Here is a 27,398-nt window from a genome sequence, read left to right on the forward strand (position 1 = left end):
GTTTGTTTGAATCGGGTATTTTGGTGTCATAGTGGGAAATAATTCTTCTTTTATACATGTGTGTGTTGTCCACCCACCCCCACCCTTCCTCTATCCCTGTCTGTCTGTCCACAGCCACATCTGTTCCGTATTCATTGATTGTCCTGGTCTTTCTTATACTGCGTATTGTTTTTCTAATAAGCTATTATTTGCTAAGAAACGTCTTCCCACCTTTTGCCTTTCCGCACACTAACAACTGCCAGTTTCGGTTTTGATCTGAGCAATCCTTTGGGCTTAGGGGATTGTAAATTGGTAAAAAAGAACATAGCAAATTTTATTGTTTTGGCATTCGCAAAGTTCTTATCAGACCTGCGGCTTAAATGGTCTGCATTTGACGTGACAATATTGAATGCTTAAGCTGGACTGAGCCCTGAAGCTCCTGAGTATTTTATGTTTGAGATGCTGGAGACTCTATCTGGTCATTATTTTCATTTCAAGTTATCACCATTTAAGATGATGTGTGGTTAATTGTCACTCCTCCACCAGTCTTTTTCTCCTCTCTTCCAAACCCTGCAATGCAGTGCGTTTTGGTAGCACAAAGATAACTCCAGAGCTGATAGCAAGAGTTGAGAGAGTAACAGGACAACAAGCGCATCCATTCCTTCGCCGTGGAATATTCTTTTCTCACAGGTGGGTGCTTGGGGTTGTTTGTTTTCCCCCATCAGCTGGTTGTAAGGTATGCATTATGTCCTGTATCTCATGGCCATTATAGTTGCGCATTTTCGGAGTTTGGCTTTGTCTATGCAGCTTTTTTTCTTCTTCAAATATGTTGGTTTTGTTGTAAAAATCAGATCTACAACATTGTCCCAATAGTAGGTTTAATTCGGTATCGATCTCTAGCAAAACCTGTAAGAAATCAACAAGCATAATATCAGTATACCGTAATCATAGAAGTAATAATAGATTGGCAATTGGTACAAGCAAGCCTGGAACATCTAGCGATACGCACCATTCGAGTATGCACTACCACACAGAATAAATGTCACAGGAATGAATCGGAGCGATGTCCGTCCGAGTTGTTATGGAAACCCCTCAGTGGTCAGAGACAGCATAGCACTTGGGTTCAACTTAGACACAATTTCATTACATTCTCCCCTCCATTAAAACTACACCACCCCGAGGCGGAAATCAAGCTAGCAAAGCATAGCAGCAGAGTAATTAGATAGCAACGGCCCATGTCAGTCAGTCCAACCATAGCGGTCGGGGCAGCGAATTTCTCTCCCGGCGCGGGCCCGATAGGCACCGGATGCCACATCCCCGAGGCCAGAATCCCCCGCATCGGAATACCCACCTAAATCGGGTGACGGCAGTGGCCCCCACAAAGCCATCCGGATCGGGTGCATGTGGCAATGGGGTAGCCGGTAGATTCTCCATTGTCGGGTCAACTGTGCCGTAAGCCGGCTCGTCAATATCCCCGCATGGGGCCAGATGGCGCACCGAGACCGTAGACTCCCGTCCATTGGGCAACAGCACACGAGCGTGCTCAGGATTTGCTTGGAGAATGCGCACCTTGTCTACGAGCGGGTCATATTTACTCGTGCGAACCGCGCGTTTGAGAAAAGCCGGTCCGGGCTCAGCAAGCCAGCCCGGCAGAGGACGGGTACTGCCCGAATGCCGCGGGTAACGAAACATACGGTCGTGGGGAGTTTGATTTGCAGCGGTGCACAATAGAGTCCTGATCGAGCTTAACGCCCTGGGTAGCGACCAAGCCCATCGGTCCAGTCCTAGTCCGCGGGACTTAAGGCTCAGAGTAACGGCTCTCCATATAATGCCATTAAAGCGTTCCACCTGTCCATTCACCTGTGGCCTATACGGAGTAGTATAGCTAGAAGCGATATTATGCTGGAGCAAGAAGTTCCTCACATTCTGGGACAAGAACACTGTGCCTCGATCGGTGTGCACATAGGCCGGATTCCCAAACATAGAAACAAGTTCTGCAGACACCGGCTAACCGTAGCAGCAGACATATCGCCGCACGGGAAAGCAAAAGCGAATCTGGAGAACTCATCAACTATCGTGAGTAGATAACGAGAATTACTCGACGCCGGTGAAGCCGGCAGGGGTCCTTTGAAGTCTATTGCTAATCTCTCCCACGGCCGAGTGGCCTGGACCAGCGTACCCATCGGAGGGTTGGTTGTAGAAGCGAGGTTTGAGTTCAGCGCAAACAGAACAAGTGCGACAGAGCCGCTGAATATCCTCAACGGAATAGGGCAAGTTACGACTGCTCACATAATGAGCGAAACGCGTCACACCGGGATGGCACAAGTTGGCATGAAGGACGTGCAGATCCTCAAAGGAGATGAGACTCGCACACACTGCAGGCCGTGATAAAGCATCGGCAACGAGGTTATCCCGCCCTGGGCGATATTTGATTTTGTAACAGAAATCGGCTAGCTCAATCCACCAGCGAGTGATTTTCTCATTCTTAATGCTTTGAGCATGTTGCGTGTCGTACATAAAGGCAACACTCTGTTGATCTGTGATGATTTGAAAACATCGACCAAGCAAATATGGACGCCAACGCCTAATCGACTCAATAATGGCATACGCCTCCTTTTCGACAGACGAGTGTCTTCGTTCCGCGGAGGAGAGAGTCCTTGAAAAGAAGGCCACAGGTCGCCCCCCTTGAGAGAGTGTAGCAGCTATCGCGTGGTCCAACGCATCACTTTCCAAAACAAAGGGCTTGTTTTCGTCAATTGTCGACACAGCGGCGCCAGCTATGTCGGACTTCAGGCCATGGAAAGCGGCCTTAGCAGCGTGACTCATGGGGAACGCATTGCAATCCACAAGGGGACGAAGTTTCTCGGAAAAATCTGAACCCACTTAGAATAATGAGCAAACAGCCCTAGAGCGCGCTTCAAAGAAGCACGATCGTGGGGCGGGGCCATGTCGAGCAAGGGATGCAGACGCTCCTTATCCGGAGCGATAGAGCTGTGGGTCACGGTGTACCCCAGGAGATCTATCGTTCGAGCAGAATAGCGACATTTAGCCTCGTTCATAGTCAGTCGATACTTGTGCGCAACCTCTAGGAAGTGCTTCAGGTTGGCATCATGATGTTCCTTGTCGTACCCGCAAACCGTGAGATTATCCAGATAAACAAAGACATCGGTTAAATTCTCCTTAGCAATGAGGTCATCCATGGCCCTTTGGAAGCAAGTAACCCCATCCGTGACCCCGAAAGGTAGCCGGGTGAACTGGTACAACCTCTGTCCGGATTCAAACCCAGTGTAGATGCGATCTGCCTCGGAGATGGGAATCTGATGATACGCGCTACGTAGATCGAGAGTGCTATATACCGAGTACTGTGCCACCTGTCGTACCAGAGAATCCATTCCTGGGAGTGGGTAGGCGTCCAATTTGGTAAACCGATTAATCGTCTGCGAATAGTCAATTACCATGCATTTGCGGTGCGATTCCGTTCGTACCACCAAAACTCGGGCCCGCCAAGGCGACCGACTAGGTTCTATAATACCTTCCTTTAATAGCTGTGCAGTCTCTTCAGCAATGAATTGTGTGTCAGCCCGTGAGTAGCGTCGCAATTTAACAGCAACCGGTGTACAGTCAGTAGTCATATTGGGAAACAGCGACAGTGGCTCAATTTCCATACCTGCAAGAGCACACACAGCAAGAGTATCAGCACCACCAAATTCCATTTCCAAACGCTCATGTCGCCGGAGAAAATCGTGTCCTAGCAAAACTTCTGCACATAATGCTGGTAAGACCATTAAATGCACATCCGGAAACATCCGGAATTGTTGTAAAAATCAGATCTACAACATTGTCCCAATAGTAGGTTTAATTCGGTATCGATCTCTAGCAACACCTGTAAAAAATCAACAAGCATAATATCAGTATACCGTAATCATAGAAGTAATAATAGATTGGCAATTGGTGAAAGCAAGCCTGGAACATCTAGCAATACGCACCATTCGAGTATGCACTACCACACAGAATAAATGTCACAGGAATGAATCGGAGCGATGTCCGTCTGAGTTCTTATGGAAGCCCCTCAGTGGTTGGAGACAGCATAGCACCTGGGTTTAACTTGGACACAATTTCATTACAGGTTTGCCTCCTCTGGATAATCCTTCTGATTTTGACTTGAGCACCTGATTTTGCTCCCCGAGTCTGATGTTTATTATTGCAGGGATTTAGAGCAGATCTTGGATGCACATGAGGCTGGACGACCATTCTATCTCTACACTGGACGTGGTCCTTCCTCCGAGGCCATGCATCTTGGACATCTTGTACCATTCATTTTTACCAAGTACAGCACTTGTTCCCCTTCATTATGTTGTGCAGGTTATTGTTTACTATAATTTCTCACCATTGTAGGGGATCTGACACATTCTTTTTTACATGTTTGTCAAATGTGGACGTTAAACAGGTGTCCTGTCTGCTGGCATCAGTTGGTGGATGTGTTAAAGATCCCATGGTGTGCTTCCTGAAGTGCAGGCGAGCTCACGCTGTCACCCTGGCCAAATCCCAAATTCCTGCCCTAACCTTAATCAAACATCAAGCCTGGCCAGCCGGTTCGTGAAAGACTTGGGCCACACTTCTCCTGGCCAACCCCACAATAATGTGGGATTAATTGTGGCTGTTAAAGAAGAAGATGTGTTGATCAAATTTGACAGATTTATGCCAATTAGATCTCTGCTTTTTTGTCTCACAAATTTATGCAGGAACGCTGGAGTGGTATAAGGGCAAGGAAGGCCCATCCCAACCCACCGTTCTGTTGTTTTATTAAACGCACCGTTCTTCAGAATTGCTCTCTCTGACTGTTTTCTCAGACCTCCGACCTTCCCCAGCAACTCTAAGTTGCACATATTCTTCCAGTAAACCCCCTTCTGGTTAAATTTCCAAAATCCAGGCTGATTGCACACCGACTCTTTTATTCCTCACTTCTACTCTCTATGGAACCACCTTCCAGAAGCTGTTCTGACTCTTTCCTCCAAGACTTCAAGCAAGCAGTGCACCACCGTTCCCAATTATGATTCATTACCTTTATTACCCCCATTAACCTTTCCTAATGATTCATTACCTTTATTACCCCCATTAACCTTTCCTAGCTCAACCATTTTACTTGCTAGTTTGTTTGCTCCCCTCCTCACTCTCCTCTTTTCGTGCTCATTCATTCATTTGATGTTGGTCCCACGTCCCACTGTAGTTCGTTCTACCTTGCTCTTCGATTAGCCTCGCTTCTGTAAAAAAAAAAAAAACGAAAGAAAATAAATAAACCTTGTAGGAGGATGGCAATGGATATAGATTTTCACAGCCAATATGGAGGCCTGTACCATAGTTTGCTCTTATCCATTGACCAAGATTGTCGATTAGGTTTTTACTTTTTCAACACATCCCGTTATTGCAGACTGCAGCCCTTAGGAATCTGTTCAAAGAAATAATGTGAACTTGGGTCATTAGAGAAAGTTTTGAATAGTTTTGTCAGTAACAATTTTTTTTCATCTTATTGTGTTCATTTTTGTGTCCTTGTGTATGTCATAGCTGTGAGTTACTCAAGTTAACACTTGCCAATTTGAATGCACAATAAATATAGTATCATGAGGGAATCGGGATGCAGGTTTAATTACAAGATGCAATACACTATAAGTGATAGCTTCAACAAAAAAAAACAAAAGAACGCACGACCTATTCAAAATTGTTGACATTTGAATTTGCAGCGCAGTAGTCAAATTGGAGAGGAGGTGTACAACATTAGGTCCTATTTGAATTGGCAGCACAGTAGTCAAATCAGAGAAGAGGTGCACTACATAAGGTCCTATTTGAATTGGCAGCGCAGTAGTCAAATCAGAGAAGAGGTGCACGACATAAGGTCCTATTTGAATTGGCAGCAACAACAACAAACAACATGCATTTTAAGGCCATTTTCCCTGCTGGAGCGGGGGTTAGCCTTGCGGTCCCCATGACGATCTTCTCCATTTTGCCCTATTTTCTGCATCTCTCCTTGTTAACTGATCATCAATTTGGTTTCAGACCTGGTCACTCTACTCTGGACATGCTGCTACTGCTTTCTCAGCAATGGATGTAGGTCCTCAATGCCAAATAGGAAATTAGAGCTGTCTCCCTTGACATATCACGTGCCTTCGATACGGTCTGGCACCCCGCTCTGCTCACCAAACTCTCCTCTGTTGGTATCCATGGAAATCTCCACGCATGGTTGGCGGACTTCCTCTCTAGTCGTAGTCAACGTGTGGCCCTGAATGGGTTTCTCTCATCTCCTCTTCCTGTTCAGGCTGGAGTTCCCCAAGGCAGTGTTCTGGGCCCTGTGCTTTTTCTGGTCTTCATCAATGATCTCTCCGACTCTCTTGAAAATCCTCTCTATCTCTTTGCTGATGACTCTACTCTCTGTCGCTCCATTCTTCGTCCCTCAGATCGGCAGTCTGCAGCCTCCTCACTCTCTGCAGACCTGGACAAAATCACAGACTGGGCAAACAAGTGGAACATGTCTTTCAATCCTGACAAATCTCACACTCTTACGATGTCTCTCCGAAAAGACCGACTGGACAACCCTCCCATCTACTTTCTGAATAATCCTCTCCAAGAAGTTCTGTCACTCAAACTTTTGGGTCTCACTATCTGCCATGATCTTTCCTGGGAAAACCACATTTCAAATCTGGCCTCCAAAGCCAGTCGCCGACTGGGCATCCTCCGTCGTGCGAAGTCCTTCCTTGGCACACCTGAGCTCCTCACCACGTACAAGGCTTTCATCCGCAGCTCAATGGAATACTGCTCTCCCCTCTGGGCTGGTGCTCCTGCCTCACACCCAGCTCGTCTTCACGCTGTTGAAAGCAAAGCATTCAGAATCATTGGAATCTCCCGCGATGAAGCTAACTCCAAGGGCCTCTCACTCACTCACCGCAGGCAGGTTGGTGGTCTTTCCGTCTTCTACCGTCTCCTCTCTGGCCTTGCCCCCCCAGCTCTCTCTGGGCTCTGTCCCGCAAATATTCCTACAGGTCGCACAAGATCTGCCTGCAACCCTCTTATGGTTAAACTGCCAAAATCAAGACTCTCTGCTCACCTTCACTCCTTCATTCCTCTTTTCTCCCACCTCTGGAACAAACTCCCTCACTCTCTTCAATCCCATTCCACCCTCCAGGTCTTTAAAATAGCTGTTCACCACCATCTCTTATCTTCCCCCATCCAAAACCTTGATCTTTTCTATCCCCGATAATTTCACCCCAATTCCACTTTTTAAAATACCAACTTCTGTCCTGGAAGTCCTTGGTGTCCTTGTGTTTTATACTTCTCCCACCCCCCCCCCCTTCCCACGCCTACTCCCCCCAAGCCCTCTCCCTCCCACACATCTTCCTGCTCTTAAATGTTGTGTGCTCTCAAGTGTTTGTGTGCTTCCCATTCTCTTGTCTTCTGCTCCCTCTTTTTATATATTTTGTTTGTCTGGTTGATTTGTTTGTGAAGTAAATGTCAGCTCTTTCACGAGCCTCGATTCAGTATACAAAAAAAAACAACCCCATGCCCGCATTTCTTCTTCCACCATCTTTGGCCAAGTCTTTCTCGGTCTTCCCCGTCCTCTACTTCCTTCTACATTCATTTCCATCACTCTTCTCAACCAGTCACTTTCATCCTTCCTCAACACATGACCAAACCATCTCAACCTGTTCCTCTTCACAACATCAATCACAGGCTCTATTCCCATCATTTTTCGCAATTCATCATTTGTCTTCCCCTCTTCAACGATACTCTGCACATCCATCGAACCATTCGCATTTCCACCCTTTCCAACCTTCGTTGCTGCTCTACATTCATTACCCATGTCTTGCTCCCATAAATCATAACACTTCTCACACATGCAGCATACACCTTTCCCTTCAGCTTCAACGACACTCCCCTCCTCATCAGCCCGCCACTCAGTTCCTGAAACTTATTCCATGCACATCTCACTCGAGCAACCGTTGCCGAGTCTGATCCACCTTCTCCATTCAGCATGTCTCCGAGGTAGCAAAATGTTTTCACACCTTCCAGCTTCACGCCGTCTCCAAGATCCAACTCAACATTTCCTCCATCTGCAGCTCCCTCTGTGCACACCTTACATTTGAATTTAGCTGCCACACTGTTTAATGACCCTCTCAAACCACTACATTTTTGATGAACCCACTCAGTGCACATTGTACATTGAATGGAGTTCACTCCGACACCCTTCATGCACACAGCACAGGGCCACTTCCCAGTTCTTTCCACCTCACCACATGCTTTACCACTTGCCATCACCTTCGTCTTTCCGATATTCACCTTCAGACCTTTTGTCTCCATACATTCCTTCCACTTCATCTTTTCCTTCAGTCCATCCATACTTTCCGCAATCAACACCAGATCATCTGCATACAACAACTCCCACGGTAAACCCTCCTTTACGTTCTGAGCCAGCACCTCCATCACGGCTACAAATAGTAGTGGACTTAGTACCAACCCCTGATGCACTCCCACCTTCACCTCAAACTCACCACTGTTCCCGTCCTTCGTCCTTACAGCTGTGCGCGCTCTTTTGTACATTGCCATCACTACTCTGATCAACCATTCCTCCACTCCTAACTTCCTCATTGCCCATGTCAATACTTTGCGTGGAACCCTATTGAATGCTTTCTCCAGATCAACAAACCCAAGAAACAACTTCTTCCTCTTCTCCATGTACTTCTCCTGCAACTGCCTCACAATAAAAAGCGCGTCTGTCATTCCTCTTCCTGGCATAAATCCAAACTGCATTTCGTCGATCTTCACTTTCTTCCTTATCCTCCTTGCCAACACCCTTTCCAATACCTTCATTCCATGGTCCAATAACTTTATCACTCAGTTCTAGCCACACTCTAGAGGGTCACCTTTCCCCTTGTATAGAGGGACGAGGGTACTCAGTTCCCAATGCACTGGAATGCGGCCTTCTTTCACCGCCAGATTACAGATCTCTGTCATTCTCTTCACACCCCAACTTCCTGCTGCCTTCAACATATCTTTCACAACTCCCATCGGCCCTTCCGCTTTTCTACTCTTCATTGCTTTTATCGCTTCCTCAACTTCCTTCTCAGTTATGTTCTCTGCCGGTCCTAAAACTGGGTTACTCTCTATGTTGCCATCCCATTCATTCTCTGTATTCAACAGCATTTCCATATATCTTTTCCATCTTCCTTTAATTCCATCTGGGTCCACAATGATTTGTCCCACTTCATCCTTCAAGCAACTCACCCCCATCACATCACACCTCTCTTTCGCTATCTGCTTTGCAATCCTGAATACCGCTCTCTGACCCTCTTCCGAATCCAAGCGTTCTCCAAACATTTTCCTACATGCCTCCTGCACCTTTGCTACCTCTTTCTTTGCAGCCTTCTTGGCTGCCTTATAACTTTCATGCTCTGCTGTTTCTGCTCCCGTACCCTTCGCCTTCTGCCACTCCTTGAACTTCTTCCTCTTCTCGTCAATCCTCTTTCCAACTTCATCATCCCACCACCATGTTTCCGAGTGCCTCGGTGGTCCTTTTGTCCATCCACATACCTCACCAACGGCTCCCAACAGACTAGCTTTCATTGACATCCAACCACTTTCAAGTTCAATCACATCATCCTCTACCCTACTCAGTCTCTCTTTTAATGCCTCCCTTACTGTGACCTCTTTCAACCTCCACACCTTCATTCTCGGTTGGTACTTCACCCGCCGAGCTCTCCTCGCACCTTTCATCCTTTTGTCGCAGACAACCAAGTGGTGCTGTGAAACAGCCTCCTCCCCCGGGATCACCTTTGTGTCCCGGAGGTGCCCCCTATCTCGCCTACGCACCATCAGGTAGTCAACGGTTGTCGTCGACCCACCTGACGTGTATGTAACAAGCTTATTAGCCTCTTTCTGGAACTGAGTATTACAAATCAACAAATCAGCTCCATCAGCAAACTCCAAAATCATTTCACCTTCTCCATTTCTCACACCATATCCGTAACCCCCATGAACTCCCTCAAAACCATCCATACTCCTTCCCACATGTCCATTTAGGTCTCCTCCTACCACAACAACTTCCTCATCTTTCATGTTTTCCATCAGCTTCTCTATCGCACACCAGAACTTGTCCTTCTCTTCATCGCTCCGACCAACCTGCGGAGCATATCCCGAGATGTCGTTCACCAAGAGCTTTCCAATCATCATTTTCACCATCATCAACCTATCACTCACTCTCGTCACTCACCACACTGTCTACAAACTCCTCAGAAAACAGGACAGCAACACCATTCACGCCCTCCAGGCACCCTTGCCACACAAACTTGTATTTCTGTCCCTGCCTGCCCTTCACCATTCTCACACCACTTCCCTTCCATCACCTTCACCATTCTTCCAATTGGCAGCGCAGTAGTCAAATTGGAGAAGAGGTGTACTACATAAGGTCCTATTTGAATTGGCAGCACAGTATTGAAATTGGAGAAGAGGTGTACAATATAAGGTCCTATTTGAATTGGCAGCACAGTATTAAAATTGGGGAAGAGGTGCACTACATACAAGGTTCTATTTGAATTGGCAGTGCAGTATTCAAATTTGAGAAGAGGTGCACTCCTTAAGGTCCTATTTGAATTGGCAGAGCAGTATTCAAATTGTAGAAGAGGTGCACTGCATAAGGTCCTATTTGAATTGGCCGAGCGGTATTCAAATTGGAGAAGAGGTGCACTGCATAAGGTCCTATTTGAATTGGCATTTACTCAAATTGCAGAGAGACCACTGTGTTTCGTTTTTTTGCATGTGCAAGCATGTGGAATTATTGCAAATCTTTTTCAATTCCTACTGGCATATTTGCTTCATTTTTTAATTTGAATTTGGCTGTATTAACTTGAGTGTTTTAAGGGATGCATTAGCTCCTGTTTTTTCATGGCTATCTTTCTATCTTTTCCTCACATAAATGCTAATTAATCCAGTGGAAAAGCTTACCTCCACATTCATATGCCTCTCTTAGGTGGTTGCAGGACATATTTTGTGTGCCACTGGTTATCCAGCTTACTGATGACGAAAAGTTTTTGTGGAAGGACTTGAGTGTGGAGGAAACCCAACACCTGGCACTTGAAAATGCAAAAGACATCATCGCTTGTGGCTTCAACCCTGAGAGCACTTTCATCTTCTCTGACTTTGAGTACATGGGGTGAGCAGGCGAGGTGCTTTGTAAAGACATTCTCTTTTCAAAAGGTGATGATGTAAGACCAATATGAGATCTCTGAAATAACTATCACGACTTCTATACTTCCAATTCCTGCTTCCTTTATTACGTTTTCCCATATTGTTGCCCTTCTTTGTTGTTCTTTGGTAGGTGAGGCCCTTTGTTCATTATGAATTATTCATTATGTTTTTGGTATGCATTTTCTTTGTGGTGAAGTATTTGTTTACTGATATGTTTCTCTTCATATTATGAAGAAGAGGGAATCGCAATCAGCTGATCCCAGTATGACAATTCAAAGAATAAGAACATCTGGTGATAAAAATAATTAATGGTGTAAATAAAATGCAACAAAACTATTTCGAGTAATTTTGGAATTTAAAAATAATGGATAATATGGTACTCGGTGTCAGAGATTTAGTTACTGTCACCAGTTGATTGGAAACCATACTATTTACTCCGAGCAAAAGTCCAGTGATGTGATGGGAAAAGTTTAAACTATTTTGTGGACTTTAAAAAAGGGTAATTGTGTTGCACTCTTGGTTTCACTCAGAGCCAAAGCTCTGAGATGCTTATACCACCCACCGTTAAATGTTGATGCAACATCGGGAGGCGGAGGTTGGATTTGTTTAAAAAGAGGGCAAAACATATCTATTTTTAATTGTTATTCCAACTCCATGAATAGCTGTATTAAATATACATTGAATGAATGAATGATCGTTTTTTAAGGCCATTTTTCCCCTCTAGAGTGGGGGTTAGCCTTGCGGGCCCCATGACAATCATGGTTCCCTGTTTGAGGCAATGTTTTTATGGCCGGATGCCCTTCCTGATGCCAACCCTAAGTCGCCTCTTACGATGTGCAGGTATACGGTGTACCTATTCTAAATCGGGGTACACACCGGGATCATTCATCCCAGCAAGCTGGTACTCAATTTGCCGACCTCGGAAGGATGACAGGTTGAGTCAACCCCCCTGGCGTTAATTCAGCGATCGACCGGGATTCAAACTCAGGATCCTAGGATCCCAAGCCAGCACCCTAACCGCTAAGCCAACACCAGGCTTAAATATACATTAATCAACATTATTCATGCCTGCTCTCCCATCAATTCAAAAATGAATGTTGAGCTTTTAAAACACATTGCGGGAAGGGGTTGCCATAAACTGGAGACAGACAAACATACCATACACCAATTACACCATGGTTCACAATATATAAGATTATTCACGTTTGTCACAAGTTCTATACAAGTGATTTCTAGGCTGTTTTGTCAGTGTGATGTGGCACTTATTATAGAACCATATACGGTAGTAATTATGTTTAGTTTGGAGAGGGAGATGCTTTCGTGAATTTCCATGATCTAAGTATATAATGTAATTAAAATGCCTTGGGGGTTATAAAAGGTGTTCATCAGTTAGTTTGTAATTAATGTAGGAATAACTCGTCCTGTAATTACGCCAATTAGTGCTGTCAAGATAGTTTAGTAGATAGCCCCTTTGTCTTCCTACCAGACCTCCATGTACTTTTCGCCATTGTGTCCTTTCCCTGTTACTTTACCCCCCCCCCTCCCACCCTCCTTGTTTAATGCCTCACTTCGTGGTCAGAGGTAATGACGCTGGAGGTAATGAAGGTGGAGAATCGGGCAGTGACATTGTGGAGAGACCACTTGGCCAACAGTGCAGCCAATGAACTGGCAGTCGTGACATCATGGCCAGGGTTAATAAATTCGCTGTGAAGGTGCACTGTTGCATCATTCCAGTGGGGAGTTCATGCCATTCAGAAAGGGCATTTGTTCCCCTCACCATTGTTTTATTTTATCCCTTCGCCATTGTTTTGTTTTTTCCCCTCACCATTGTTTTGTTTTATCCCTTCGCCATTGTTTTGTTTTTTTCCCCTCGCCATTGTTTTATTTTGTCTCCTCACCATTTATATTTTGTCCCCTCACCATTGTTTTATTTTGTCTCCTCGCCACTTTTATTTTGTTCGCTCATCATTGTTTTATTTTGTCTCAGCATTTTTATTTTGTCCTATCACCATTGTTTTATTTTGTCATTGTTTTATTGTGTCTCCTCACCATTTCTATTTTGTCCCCTCATTGTTTTATTTTGTCCCCTCGCCATTGTTTTATTTTGTGCCCTCGCCATTGTTTTATTTTGTCCCCTCGCCATTGTTTTGTTTTGTCTTCCTCGCCATTGTTTTATTTTGTCTCCTTGCCATTGTATTGTTTTGTTTTGTCCCCTCACCATTGTTTTGCTTCGCCCCCTCGCCATTGTTTTGTTTTGTCCCCTCGCCATTGTTTTATTTTGTCCCCTCGCCATTGTTTTATTTTGTCCCCTCGCCATTGTTTTGTTTTATCTCCTCGCCATTGTTTTGTTTTGTCCCCTCGCCATTGTTTTATTTTGTCCCCTCGCCATTGTTTTATTTTGTCTCCTTGCCATTGTTTTATTTTATCCCCTCGCCATTGTTTTATTAAACCTGGACCTCAGCTCTGTTATCGTTTTTTTTTTGGTTTTTTTTCCCCCCCTTGATATTGATATATTGGTGGGCTCATACCAGTATATTGGTATCAAAAATATTGTTGTGAATATGAGAATGTTTTTTTTATTTTGTGGTGGTGGTAAAATGTTGTAAAAGGTTGTTGTAAAAGGTTGTTGTAAAACTCACCCCTCCTCCCTCCGTTGTGGTTGTATAAAGGTCAAAGGGCGTTCCCGTAGTTAGTCCATAAAAAAACATACATGCAGGACACGATATATCTTTTCTTTTGACAGTTATATCTTATTCTGCGTTTTAGGATAAGGCTGTGTCTCCCATTAATTGAAGTACTCCATTGCACCAGTGAAAGAGAATAGACCCCCTTTCATTCCCATCCCCAAAAATCCCCATTTCCTTCACATCCCCCTTTCGTGATTGCCGACCCTCGATTGCCATATTACATCCCCTCTCGTCATTGCTGAGCCCTCGATTCCCAATCACCTCCCCTTCAATAACCGCCATTGACCACGAGGCTCGAGTCAGGGAAGAAAGGCGTGTCTCCACCTCGTCAGAGGAGGGGAGGGGCGCGCCCGCCCGTCGTCGTCCGGGGCGGAGCCCGAGGGTCGTGCGACCAGCCAGGGCCGAGGTGAGCGCCCCGATGGGCGTGTCCAAAGCCGGGGGCGTGATCGCTGGGGGCGCTATAAAAGGGCGCAACCGGAAGTGACAGAAAAAGAAGAAGAAAGAGAGATGCACTCTGGGTTGGAAAAAGAAGGGTTGTGAAGAGAGGAGGAGTTGGTTGCAAGGAGTTGGTCACAGTCGGTTGCCAGAGAGAGGAGTCGGTGGTGAGAAGTGAGAGAAGCAAGAAAGAGTTGAGGGTTGAGGGTTGAGGGACCAGACCAGTGAGACAAGTCCTGGGAACGCAGCGGACGGAGGCCGCCGCAGCAGCGACACCCGGCAACCGCCAAAGGGGGCCTGAACGGCGGTTTGGAGCAGGGCCAACAAAAAAGGAACGGCGGCTGCCAAACGCACGATTGAGCTGCAAGACCCCCCTTGGACCTTTCCTCTCCCTCCAGCCATCCACCTTCTGCCATCCCTGGCATTCCCCGCGTGAGTCAGCGTTCTGTTTGTTCTGTCCTGGGATATAAGTTAAGTCTGTAGGTAAGCTAAATTTGCACTGTGTCACCTGCGTCTTGTGCTTGTAAATAAACGTGACATCTGTCTTTTTGCTTGTGTGTAAATAGTAGGAATAAATGTAGTAGTATTTCAAACCTTTTTTTGTCTCCGTTTTCCTCTTGCATTGCGTCGCTTTTGTCTTTTCCCTCATTGAGCAGCTAGGGTGCGATACAACCAACGTTCGGGTGGAATCGGGTGAGTTTTGTTAGGTCGCGGTTTTAAACCACCGCTCGGTCTATAACATCCTAACCGCGATCAGTAACAATTGGTGTCGGGGAGTGAGATCGACCCGGAGCGCGCTTCACGCGCTCAAAATTATAAAATACCGAAATTTGTTTTGTTTTAAAGGAAAAGCCCGAATTTTGAAATCGCGCCATGGCTGTCCAAGGCGACGGGATGCCGGTGGGAGAGATAGAGGGGTTAGAAGTAACCCAGGACTTCGGGGAAGAAAGGGAGGAGGAAAATGGCAATGTGGTTGCGGGAATTTCAGGTGCACAAAATGGCGCTCTAGCGCACGTGATTACAGCGGCGCCAAATTTAGCCACGCCCATGGTCGCGGTAGTCGAACCGGAGATGCCAATGGATTTGAACTTGTTTTTTATGCAAATGAAGGCCCTTATGGCCCAGAATAGTGAGCGATTGGAGGGCCAAATGGGGGTAATGGGGAACCGGATGGATGCTCAGAGTGAGCAATTGGGGGTAATGGGGAACCGGATGGAGGCTCAGAATAAGCAATTGGGGGTAATGGGAAACGAAATGGGGGTAATGGGAAACCAAATGGGGGTAATGAGGGACGAAGCGAGGGGTACCGTTGAGGGGTTAGACAATAATTTTAAGGAGTTAGACAAGAAATTTGAGGGGTTAGACAATGGGATAGAAGGGGTGAAACATGGGTTAACGGGGGTGGAAAATAGAATGGCTGCCCAGGAGAATCAGTTAGAGGGGGTGAAAAATGGGTTAATGGGGTTAGAAAATAGGATGGAGGACAAATTGCGGGAAATAGGGGAACAATCCGCCCGGGAAATCGAACAGATGGGGAACCAGATGGAGGAAATACGACGAGGGGTGAGTGAGGAGGTCTCGGGGCTACGCGAGGAGGTAAAGCGAGGCAAAAAGCGTATAGAGAAAGAGGTGAGAAATAATACGGCAAAGTTACAGGGGGGAATAGAAGATCTGACGAAAGGAGTAGAACAGCTGACAGTCGGACAAAAGGAACTAGCGGACCAAGTGGAAAAGAACACAGCAATCATCGGGGGTTTAAAAGCAACACAAAAGGACATAAAAAATGACTTGATAGCGACACAGAGGCAATGTCAGATGGTACGGGAGGAACTGACAATGAGGGTGGAGGAGGTGACAGAGATAATGGAGACAAAGGACCGGCAGGTGAGAACGCACATCGAAACGGTTAAGGTAGCCTTAGAGGACGAACTTGAGGAGACGCACCGAGAAATAAAAGAGGTTAAACAAAAAGTAGAGGAAGTGGAAGAAGGGGTGAGTGAAATTAAGAAGAGACGGAGGGAAACTAAGAGGGAGATAAAGGAGGAAGTCATGGAATATGTACAAGGTCTGTGTTCAAATCATGATGCGGTGCTCACTAACCAAATAAAAAGTTTGCAGGTGGCAGAGGAGGTGCGACGAGGTACGGAGGTGAGTGGCAATGTACATGATGTGAGGGGAGATTCAGTCGGCTTGGGGATTGGTTTGGATCCGGGTGTTCGTGAAAGGCCGTTGGTGAAGTGTGTGACAGGACAGGTGTGCGAAAAAAGAGGTGTGCGAGAATGTCCGACCATGGGGTGTGTGAGGAAAAAGTGCACGCCGAGGAGTGAGTGTGCCGTCAGGAGTGAGCCGGTCGAAGCGCGTGTGCGAGGGGGTACATGGAAGCGCGGTGTGGTGAGTGTTACGGAGGAAGTAACGAGAGAGTGTACACCTGTGGTGAGTGTTACGGAGGAAGTAACGAGAGAGTGTACACCTGTGGTGAGTGTTACGGAGGAAGTAACGAGAGAGTGTACACCTGTGGTGAGTGTTACAGAGGATGTAACGGGAGGGTGTGCGCGAGAAAGGTGTGTAACGGACGGGTGCATGAGGAAAGAGTGTGCGGTCGAGAGTAAGGGTGAGTGCGCGACCGAGAGTGGAGGTGAGAGTAGTGAGAGTGAAACGGAGCGTGAGTTGGTTATGACAGGGGAGCGAGGATGTACACCTGGGATGGAAGGATGCACACCTGGAATGGTAGAGCGTGTGTGGGAAGGCACATTTGAGTTGGTAGTGAGGCACGTGGTTGGGTGTGCGAATGAGAGCACACCTGTGATTGTCACAGAGGAGGTGACCGAGAGGGGGTGCGAAGCGGTGTATTGGTGAGGTGTGCGAGCAACGAATGTGTGCCAAAGTGTTCGGTGGTCAGGTGTGTGACCAAGGCTGTGAGTGGAATGGGTGTACCTGGGTGTGTAAGGAAAGGTACGAGGAGCATGGGCACAGCTGGATGTGTGAGCAAGGAACGGGCTGCGGGGTGTAAGCGTCCAGGTGAAGCATCGACGTTAGACGGGGTAGAGTTTAGAACGACTTATAGCCGAATCAGGCCCTCGGTGCGCGTCGGGCAGCTTCGCGTGCCGCGAGGATCAGCGGGGATCCGAACCACGGCGGTTTCGAAAGAACCGCCGTACGCGATCCACGCTATGCCTCGCTTGGAACGGCCGCGGCCGGGCTCCACTAGGCGGAGCGGGCAGCTGGATAGGAAGGGTCGTTATGGCGACCACGTTTTGTTGAGACGTGCCGGCAGGTCGAGATCGGGACATTGGATGGCCCCACGCCGAGGTGATGCGTGGGATCTCGGCCCGGGTAAGCCCCCGCCCATGCCCCGAATGCGGGACGCATCCAGCCGCCAGCACAAAAGAATTCGCGTTCATTGCTCGGCTGTACGAAGCCGGGCTGTAGATGTGAATTGGCGCACCGAGAGGATGTAATAAGTAGACGGATGATGATGGTAGTGATTTGAAACGAAATTTAGAAAAGTGAATAGAATTGGCAGTAAATGGAAAATTTTTGAATTGTGGATTTGGACGAGCAAAATTGATAGTGAGAGACCCCCGATGTGGTGGGATGGCAAATCCACCATCCCTCACAGACGTGGGGGCAAAGGAGCAATAGCTTATGGGGTGATGGCAGTGAAAACTATCCCGGGTGGGTTAGGTTATATTGTAGGGATCTAGCGAAGATGACCTTAGGTAACGTTAAGTTTAGTTAGTGATTGATACCTGTAGTGGGGACGCAGGTAGTTTAGTGTGGATGATAATGACGTGGGAGCGCAATAGTTTAAAGGGACGACTGGGAAGCGCAAGTTTCAGAGGGGAGTAGTTAGCTGAGATGATGCCGTGCGTGTGAGGATTGAACAGGTGAGAATGGAACAGGTGTGATTGCACAGGTGTGCAACTGAACAGGTGTGTGGAGCAGTGTATGAGTGAGTGATGGTGATGTGTGTTGCGTGGACCAACTGGTCCAGAAAGAGGAGGAGGGTGCAGGTGGCACCAGGTGAGATTGCACAGGTGTGCAACGACAGGTGAATGGAGGACAGGTGTATGGAATAAATGGTATGGAGTATTGGAATGGATGGTCGTGGAGTGGGTATGGTGGAAATTGTGGAGTGGAGTGGATGGTGCGAAGGAGTGAATGGGGGAAGAGTGGACCCCCATCACGGATACCCGGGGAAGGTAGTTTAAGTGTTAGGTAGAGGGTATAGGTAAATTGTGGTTGGATATTGGCATCTGTGGTGCGAGGTGAAAGAATGGTATTTGGATGGGTGCATTAGTGTTGTGGAAATGGCTGGGCGTGTAGCCTGTTAGTGTGTGTAGTTGGTTTGGGCACTCCACCACTGTAAGGATGTCGGCCAGGCGAGGCCGCAGGTGGGCTCTGGGAGCCGGTAGTAGTTGTTGTGGATGGGGCCCGAGGATCCGGAGGACGGACCCGGGTAGCCCAGTGCCAGAGGGCACCATGGGGTGACAGAGCCAGGAGAGGGGCTGCCCCCAGTTAGATAGGTTAGGGTGAGGAGCAGGTAAGCTCGGAGGCAACTGCAGTGGTGGAGGTGTGCAGGTGGGTAGACCCACTGGGAGAGGTACACGCCACAGCCCAGAAATTGTGCGAGGGCACCGGGAGATGAATCGGGGGAGTGAGACCCCAAATTGAAAAGCACCACAGTTTGGCCAATGGGAATTGGTTTTTAGAACCCATAGTGTAAGAGGGCCAATGGTTTGGCCGGAGAAAGACCCCGGGTAGTGTAAAGTGTGTTAAAGTCATTTAGAGGATAGTTAGGAGGAAGGATCTCCTCGCACCATCTGCACCCACTCACCGGAGGTGACAGGTAACTCCACACCATGCCATGTTTTATTATTTTTTATTGTGCAAATGTTTGGAATGTGAGACGCATCATGACGTGGGTGTGACATTGTGCTTTGATGTTCCATCTCTGCCTCCTTATGAGGATTGATGATGAATTGATGATGGCAAATTTTTGAAGTAGAGGGATTGTGGTGACGAATTTGATATAGGGGAAATATGGGGAAGACGTGACAGTAGTGACGAATTGGTAATGTGTAGGTTTTGTACATATGGGGTAAGGGCAAGGGTGGGCTAGGTAACAGGGGGGTGACGTACGGTAGGGACGAGCTTTCTCACTTCGCCCTCCGTACGCATTTCGCCTTGCATTGCCTTTTTGATGTGTACCCTTGAGACCTTACCCCTCGCTCATCTGTCTTGTCCCCCCTTTTTGTCTCCCACATGAGGACCTGAGCGCCGTTGGGCGCCGAGGGGAGCGTGCGTGGGTCGGCCATTGTGCGCCCGAAATTCCCAGAACCAGCTGTCTGCATCGATGCACCACATTATGGACCACATGTCAGTGGCCGAGCACCACTTATGGACCCCATGGGTTGGGGCATGGCCCCTCTGCTGGAACCGGCCATGAGGGCCCGAAATCTTGCTGGCGGACCTTGGCCACAGGGCACCGATGCCCCACAGGTGAACCACACGTAGTCGGCCCTGTGGGCCATAAATAAAGATAAATAAAATGGACACGTTTGGGCAAGCTTTATTGCAAATAGGCCGCCAGTAAGCAAAGCAAATGAAAATGACAACAACTGGAAGAAATAATAATAACCAGCAGAGGGAGCCGAAGAGCAAGAGACACCTGCAGGGTTGGGTTTGTTGGTTTTATTTTATTCATTGAACAATGGTGACTGCACCGATTGGTGCTTGGGTGTGTATTGGTGCGTTTTTGGGTGCTTTAATGGTGCATTGATGCAGAGCAGACTGTCCTCCCCCCAGAAAGAACAATTACAGGTCCTGGGTTAGTTTTGTAAATAAAATTAGCGTCAGTGTAAATAATGCTCCCCACCGTCAGTGTATAGTTTGAAGACCATTCCGCAATTCGGTTAACTGTGGGCGTAAGTCTGTTAGGCAGGGTGCAATGGAGCAGCGGGACACATTTATTTATGTTTTAAAACTGTCGCACTCAGGGTCAGGTTAAAAGTAGAGGGAACTACACCTACATGCCACACTAAGGTAAAAATAATAGGCCCGGGACGTGCCTAAGGGGAGGAGGGTGCAGTGTTGTGAATATGAGAATGTTTTTTTTATTTTGTGGTGGTGGTAAAATGTTGTAAAAGGTTGTTGTAAAAGGTTGTTGTAAAACTCACCCCTCCTCCCTCCGTTGTGGTTGTATAAAGGTCAAAGGGCGTTCCCGTAGTTAGTCCATAAAAAAACATACATGCAGGACACGATATATCTTTTCTTTTGACAGTTATATCTTATTCTGCGTTTTAGGATAAGGCTGTGTCTCCCATTAATTGAAGTACTCCATTGCACCAGTGAAAGAGAATAGACCCCCTTTCATTCCCATCCCCAAAAATCCCCATTTCCTTCACATCCCCCTTTCGTGATTGCCGACCCTCGATTGCCATATTACATCCCCTCTCGTCATTGCTGAGCCCTCGATTCCCAATCACCTCCCCTCCAATAACCGCCATTGACCACGAGGCTCGAGTCAGGGAAGAAAGGCGTGTCTCCACCTCGTCAGAGGAGGGGAGGGGCGCGCCCGCCCGTCGTCGTCCGGGGCGGAGCCCGAGGGTCGTGCGACCAGCCAGGGCCGAGGTGAGCGCCCCGATGGGCGTGTCCAAAGCGCCGGGGGCGTGATCGCTGGGGGCGCTATAAAAGGGCGCAACCGGAAGTGACAGAAAAAGAAGAAGAAAGAGAGATGCACTCTGGGTTGGAAAAAGAAGGGTTGTGAAGAGAGGAGGAGTTGGTTGCAAGGAGTTGGTCACAGTCGGTTGCCAGAGAGAGGAGTCGGTGGTGAGAAGTGAGAGAAGCAAGAAAGAGTTGAGGGTTGAGGGTTGAGGGACCAGACCAGTGAGACAAGTCCTGGGAACGCAGCGGACGGAGGCCGCCGCAGCAGCGACACCCGGCAACCGCCAAAGGGGGCCTGAACGGCGGTTTGGAGCAGGGCCAACAAAAAAGGAACGGCGGCTGCCAAACGCACGATTGAGCTGCAAGACCCCCCTTGGACCTTTCCTCTCCCTCCAGCCATCCACCTTCTGCCATCCCTGGCATTCCCCGCGTGAGTCAGCGTTCTGTTTGTTCTGTCCTGGGATATAAGTTAAGTCTGTAGGTAAGCTAAATTTGCACTGTGTCACCTGCGTCTTGTGCTTGTAAATAAACGTGACATCTGTCTTTTTGCTTGTGTGTAAATAGTAGGAATAAATGTAGTAGTATTTCAAACCTTTTTTTGTCTCCGTTTTCCTCTTGCATTGCGTCGCTTTTGTCTTTTCCCTCATTGAGCAGCTAGGGTGCGATACAACCAACGTTCGGGTGGAATCGGGTGAGTTTTGTTAGGTCGCGGTTTTAAACCACCGCTCGGTCTATAACATCCTAACCGCGATCAGTAACAATTGGTGTCGGGGAGTGAGATCGACCCGGAGCGCGCTTCACGCGCTCAAAATTATAAAATACCGAAATTTGTTTTGTTTTAAAGGAAAAGCCCGAATTTTGAAATCGCGCCATGGCTGTCCAAGGCGACGGGATGCCGGTGGGAGAGATAGAGGGGTTAGAAGTAACCCAGGACTTCGGGGAAGAAAGGGAGGAGGAAAATGGCAATGTGGTTGCGGGAATTTCAGGTGCACAAAATGGCGCTCTAGCGCACGTGATTACAGCGGCGCCAAATTTAGCCACGCCCATGGTCGCGGTAGTCGAACCGGAGATGCCAATGGATTTGAACTTGTTTTTTATGCAAATGAAGGCCCTTATGGCCCAGAATAGTGAGCGATTGGAGGGCCAAATGGGGGTAATGGGGAACCGGATGGATGCTCAGAGTGAGCAATTGGGGGTAATGGGGAACCGGATGGAGGCTCAGAATAAGCAATTGGGGGTAATGGGAAACGAAATGGGGGTAATGGGAAACCAAATGGGGGTAATGAGGGACGAAGCGAGGGGTACCGTTGAGGGGTTAGACAATAATTTTAAGGAGTTAGACAAGAAATTTGAGGGGTTAGACAATGGGATAGAAGGGGTGAAACATGGGTTAACGGGGGTGGAAAATAGAATGGCTGCCCAGGAGAATCAGTTAGAGGGGGTGAAAAATGGGTTAATGGGGTTAGAAAATAGGATGGAGGACAAATTGCGGGAAATAGGGGAACAATCCGCCCGGGAAATCGAACAGATGGGGAACCAGATGGAGGAAATACGACGAGGGGTGAGTGAGGAGGTCTCGGGGCTACGCGAGGAGGTAAAGCGAGGCGAAAAGCGTATCGAGAAAGAGGTGAGAAATAATACGGCAAAGTTACAGGGGGGAATAGAAGATCTGATGAAAGGAGTAGAACAGCTGACAGTCGGACAAAAGGAACTAGCGGACCAAGTGGAAAAGAACACAGCAATCATCGGGGGTTTAAAAGCAACACAAAAGGACATAAAAAATGACTTGATAGCGACACAGAGGCAATGTCAGATGGTACGGGAGGAACTGACAATGAGGGTGGAGGAGGTGACAGAGATAATGGAGACAAAGGACCGGCAGGTGAGAACGCACATCGAAACGGTTAAGGTAGCCTTAGAGGACGAACTTGAGGAGACGCACCGAGAAATAAAAGAGGTTAAACAAAAAGTAGAGGAAGTGGAAGAAGGGGTGAGTGAAATTAAGAAGAGACGGAGGGAAACTAAGAGGGAGATAAAGGAGGAAGTCATGGAATATGTACAAGGTCTGTGTTCAAATCATGATGCGGTGCTCACTAACCAAATAAAAAGTTTGCAGGTGGCAGAGGAGGTGCGACGAGGTACGGAGGTGAGTGGCAATGTACATGATGTGAGGGGAGATTCAGTCGGCTTGGGGATTGGTTTGGATCCGGGTGTTCGTGAAAGGCCGTTGGTGAAGTGTGTGACAGGACAGGTGTGCGAAAAAAGAGGTGTGCGAGAATGTCCGACCATGGGGTGTGTGAGGAAAAAGTGCACGCCGAGGAGTGAGTGTGCCGTCAGGAGTGAGCCGGTCGAAGCGCGTGTGCGAGGGGGTACATGGAAGCGCGGTGTGGTGAGTGTTACGGAGGAAGTAACGAGAGAGTGTACACCTGTGGTGAGTGTTACGGAGGAAGTAACGAGAGAGTGTACACCTGTGGTGAGTGTTACGGAGGAAGTAACGAGAGAGTGTACACCTGTGGTGAGTGTTACAGAGGATGTAACGGGAGGGTGTGCGCGAGAAAGGTGTGTAACGGACGGGTGCATGAGGAAAGAGTGTGCGGTCGAGAGTAAGGGTGAGTGCGCGACCGAGAGTGGAGGTGAGAGTAGTGAGAGTGAAACGGAGCGTGAGTTGGTTATGACAGGGGAGCGAGGATGTACACCTGGGATGGAAGGATGCACACCTGGAATGGTAGAGCGTGTGTGGGAAGGCACATTTGAGTTGGTAGTGAGGCACGTGGTTGGGTGTGCGAATGAGAGCACACCTGTGATTGTCACAGAGGAGGTGACCGAGAGGGGGTGCGAAGCGGTGTATTGGTGAGGTGTGCGAGCAACGAATGTGTGCCAAAGTGTTCGGTGGTCAGGTGTGTGACCAAGGCTGTGAGTGGAATGGGTGTACCTGGGTGTGTAAGGAAAGGTACGAGGAGCATGGGCACAGCTGGATGTGTGAGCAAGGAACGGGCTGCGGGGTGTAAGCGTCCAGGTGAAGCATCGACGTTAGACGGGGTAGAGTTTAGAACGACTTATAGCCGAATCAGGCCCTCGGTGCGCGTCGGGCAGCTTCGCGTGCCGCGAGGATCAGCGGGGATCCGAACCACGGCGGTTTCGAAAGAACCGCCGTACGCGATCCACGCTATGCCTCGCTTGGAACGGCCGCGGCCGGGCTCCACTAGGCGGAGCGGGCAGCTGGATAGGAAGGGTCGTTATGGCGACCACGTTTTGTTGAGACTTGCCGGCAGGTCGAGATCGGGACATTGGATGGCCCCACGCCGAGGTGATGCGTGGGATCTCGGCCCGGGTAAGCCCCCGCCCATGCCCCGAATGCGGGACGCATCCAGCCGCCAGCACAAAAGAATTCGCGTTCATTGCTCGGCTGTACGAAGCCGGGCTGTAGATGTGAATTGGCGCACCGAGAGGATGTAATAAGTAGACGGATGATGATGGTAGTGATTTGAAACGAAATTTAGAAAAGTGAATAGAATTGGCAGTAAATGGAAAATTTTTGAATTGTGGATTTGGACGAGCAAAATTGATAGTGAGAGACCCCCGATGTGGTGGGATGGCAAATCCACCATCCCTCACAGACGTGGGGGCAAAGGAGCAATAGCTTATGGGGTGATGGCAGTGAAAACTAGCCCGGGTGGGTTAGGTTATATTGTAGGGATCTAGCGAAGATGACCTTAGGTAACGTTAAGTTTAGTTAGTGATTGATACCTGTAGTGGGGACGCAGGTAGTTTAGTGTGGATGATAATGACGTGGGAGCGCAATAGTTTAAAGGGACGACTGGGAAGCGCAAGTTTCAGAGGGGAGTAGTTAGCTGAGATGATGCCGTGCGTGTGAGGATTGAACAGGTGAGAATGGAACAGGTGTGATTGCACAGGTGTGCAACTGAACAGGTGTGTGGAGCAGTGTATGAGTGAGTGATGGTGATGTGTGTTGCGTGGACCAACTGGTCCAGAAAGAGGAGGAGGGTGCAGGTGGCACCAGGTGAGATTGCACAGGTGTGCAACGACAGGTGAATGGAGGACAGGTGTATGGAATAAATGGTATGGAGTATTGGAATGGATGGTCGTGGAGTGGGTATGGTGGAAATTGTGGAGTGGAGTGGATGGTGCGAAGGAGTGAATGGGGGAAGAGTGGACCCCCATCACGGATACCCGGGGAGGGTAGTTTAAGTGTTAGGTAGAGGGTATAGGTAAATTGTGGTTGGATATTGGCATCTGTGGTGCGAGGTGAAAGAATGGTATTTGGATGGGTGCATTAGTGTTGTGGAAATGGCTGGGCGTGTAGCCTGTTAGTGTGTGTAGTTGGTTTGGGCACTCCACCACTGTAAGGATGTCGGCCAGGCGAGGCCGCAGGTGGGCTCTGGGAGCCGGTAGTAGTTGTTGTGGATGGGGCCCGAGGATCCGGAGGACGGACCCGGGTAGCCCAGTGCCAGAGGGCACCATGGGGTGACAGAGCCAGGAGAGGGGCTGCCCCCAGTTAGATAGGTTAGGGTGAGGAGCAGGTAAGCTCGGAGGCAACTGCAGTGGTGGAGGTGTGCAGGTGGGTAGACCCACTGGGAGAGGTACACGCCACAGCCCAGAAATTGTGCGAGGGCACCGGGAGATGAATCGGGGGAGTGAGACCCCAAATTGAAAAGCACCACAGTTTGGCCAATGGGAATTGGTTTTTAGAACCCATAGTGTAAGAGGGCCAATGGTTTGGCCGGAGAAAGACCCCGGGTAGTGTAAAGTGTGTTAAAGTCATTTAGAGGATAGTTAGGAGGAAGGATCTCCTCGCACCATCTGCACCCACTCACCGGAGGTGACAGGTAACTCCACACCATGCCATGTTTTATTATTTTTTATTGTGCAAATGTTTGGAATGTGAGACGCATCATGACGTGGGTGTGACATTGTGCTTTGATGTTCCATCTCTGCCTCCTTATGAGGATTGATGATGAATTGATGATGGCAAATTTTTGAAGTAGAGGGATTGTGGTGACGAATTTGATATAGGGGAAATATGGGGAAGACGTGACAGTAGTGACGAATTGGTAATGTGTAGGTTTTGTACATATGGGGTAAGGGCAAGGGTGGGCTAGGTAACAGGGGGGTGACGTACGGTAGGGACGAGCTTTCTCACTTCGCCCTCCGTACGCATTTCGCCTTGCATTGCCTTTTTGATGTGTACCCTTGAGACCTTACCCCTCGCTCATCTGTCTTGTCCCCCCTTTTTGTCTCCCACATGAGGACCTGAGCGCCGTTGGGCGCCGAGGGGAGCGTGCGTGGGTCGGCCATTGTGCGCCCGAAATTCCCAGAACCAGCTGTCTGCATCGATGCACCACATTATGGACCACATGTCAGTGGCCGAGCACCACTTATGGACCCCATGGGTTGGGGCATGGCCCCTCTGCTGGAACCGGCCATGAGGGCCCGAAATCTTGCTGGCGGACCTTGGCCACAGGGCACCGATGCCCCACAGGTGAACCACACGTAGTCGGCCCTGTGGGCCATAAATAAAGATAAATAAAATGGACACGTTTGGGCAAGCTTTATTGCAAATAGGCCGCCAGTAAGCAAAGCAAATGAAAATGACAACAACTGGAAGAAATAATAATAACCAGCAGAGGGAGCCGAAGAGCAAGAGACACCTGCAGGGTTGGGTTTGTTGGTTTTATTTTATTCATTGAACAATGGTGACTGCACCGATTGGTGCTTGGGTGTGTATTGGTGCGTTTTTGGGTGCTTTAATGGTGCATTGATGCAGAGCAGACTGTCCTCCCCCCAGAAAGAACAATTACAGGTCCTGGGTTAGTTTTGTAAATAAAATTAGCGTCAGTGTAAATAATGCTCCCCACCGTCAGTGTATAGTTTGAAGACCATTCCGCAATTCGGTTAACTGTGGGCGTAAGTCTGTTAGGCAGGGTGCAATGGAGCAGCGGGACACATTTATTTATGTTTTAAAACTGTCGCACTCAGGGTCAGGTTAAAAGTAGAGGGAACTACACCTACATGCCACACTAAGGTAAAAATAATAGGCCCGGGACGTGCCTAAGGGGAGGAGGGTGCAGTGTTGTGAATATGAGAATGTTTTTTTTATTTTGTGGTGGTGGTAAAATGTTGTAAAAGGTTGTTGTAAAAGGTTGTTGTAAAAGGTTGTTGTAAAACTCACCCCTCCTCCCTCCGTTGTGGTTGTATAAAGGTCAAAGGGCGTTCCCGTAGTTAGTCCATAAAAAAACATACATGCAGGACACGATATATCTTTTCTTTTGACAGTTATATCTTATTCTGCGTTTTAGGATAAGGCTGTGTCTCCCATTAATTGAAGTACTCCATTGCACCAGTGAAAGAGAATAGACCCCCTTTCATTCCCATCCCCAAAAA

General features: G+C 48.2%; 1 protein-coding gene across 3 annotated transcripts in view; it reads left to right on the forward strand.

Annotated features, from left to right (window-relative positions):
- WARS1 (tryptophanyl-tRNA synthetase 1) overlaps positions 1–27,398 on the forward strand; it is a 57,102-nt gene that overhangs the window by 5,262 nt on the left and 24,442 nt on the right. For all 3 annotated transcript variants that reach the window (XM_068101525.2, XM_078784387.1, XM_068101526.2), the window contains 3 exons: positions 561–669; positions 4,187–4,306; positions 10,991–11,173. In XM_068101525.2, coding sequence (XP_067957626.2) covers positions 561–669; positions 4,187–4,306; positions 10,991–11,173 — 412 coding nt within the window. The remainder of the gene's footprint in view (positions 1–560; positions 670–4,186; positions 4,307–10,990; positions 11,174–27,398) is intronic.

This window comes from Myxine glutinosa, chromosome 9 (assembly GCF_964187855.1).
Source record: "Myxine glutinosa chromosome 9, kmMyxGlut1.1, whole genome shotgun sequence".
NCBI lineage: Eukaryota > Metazoa > Chordata > Myxini > Myxiniformes > Myxinidae > Myxine > Myxine glutinosa.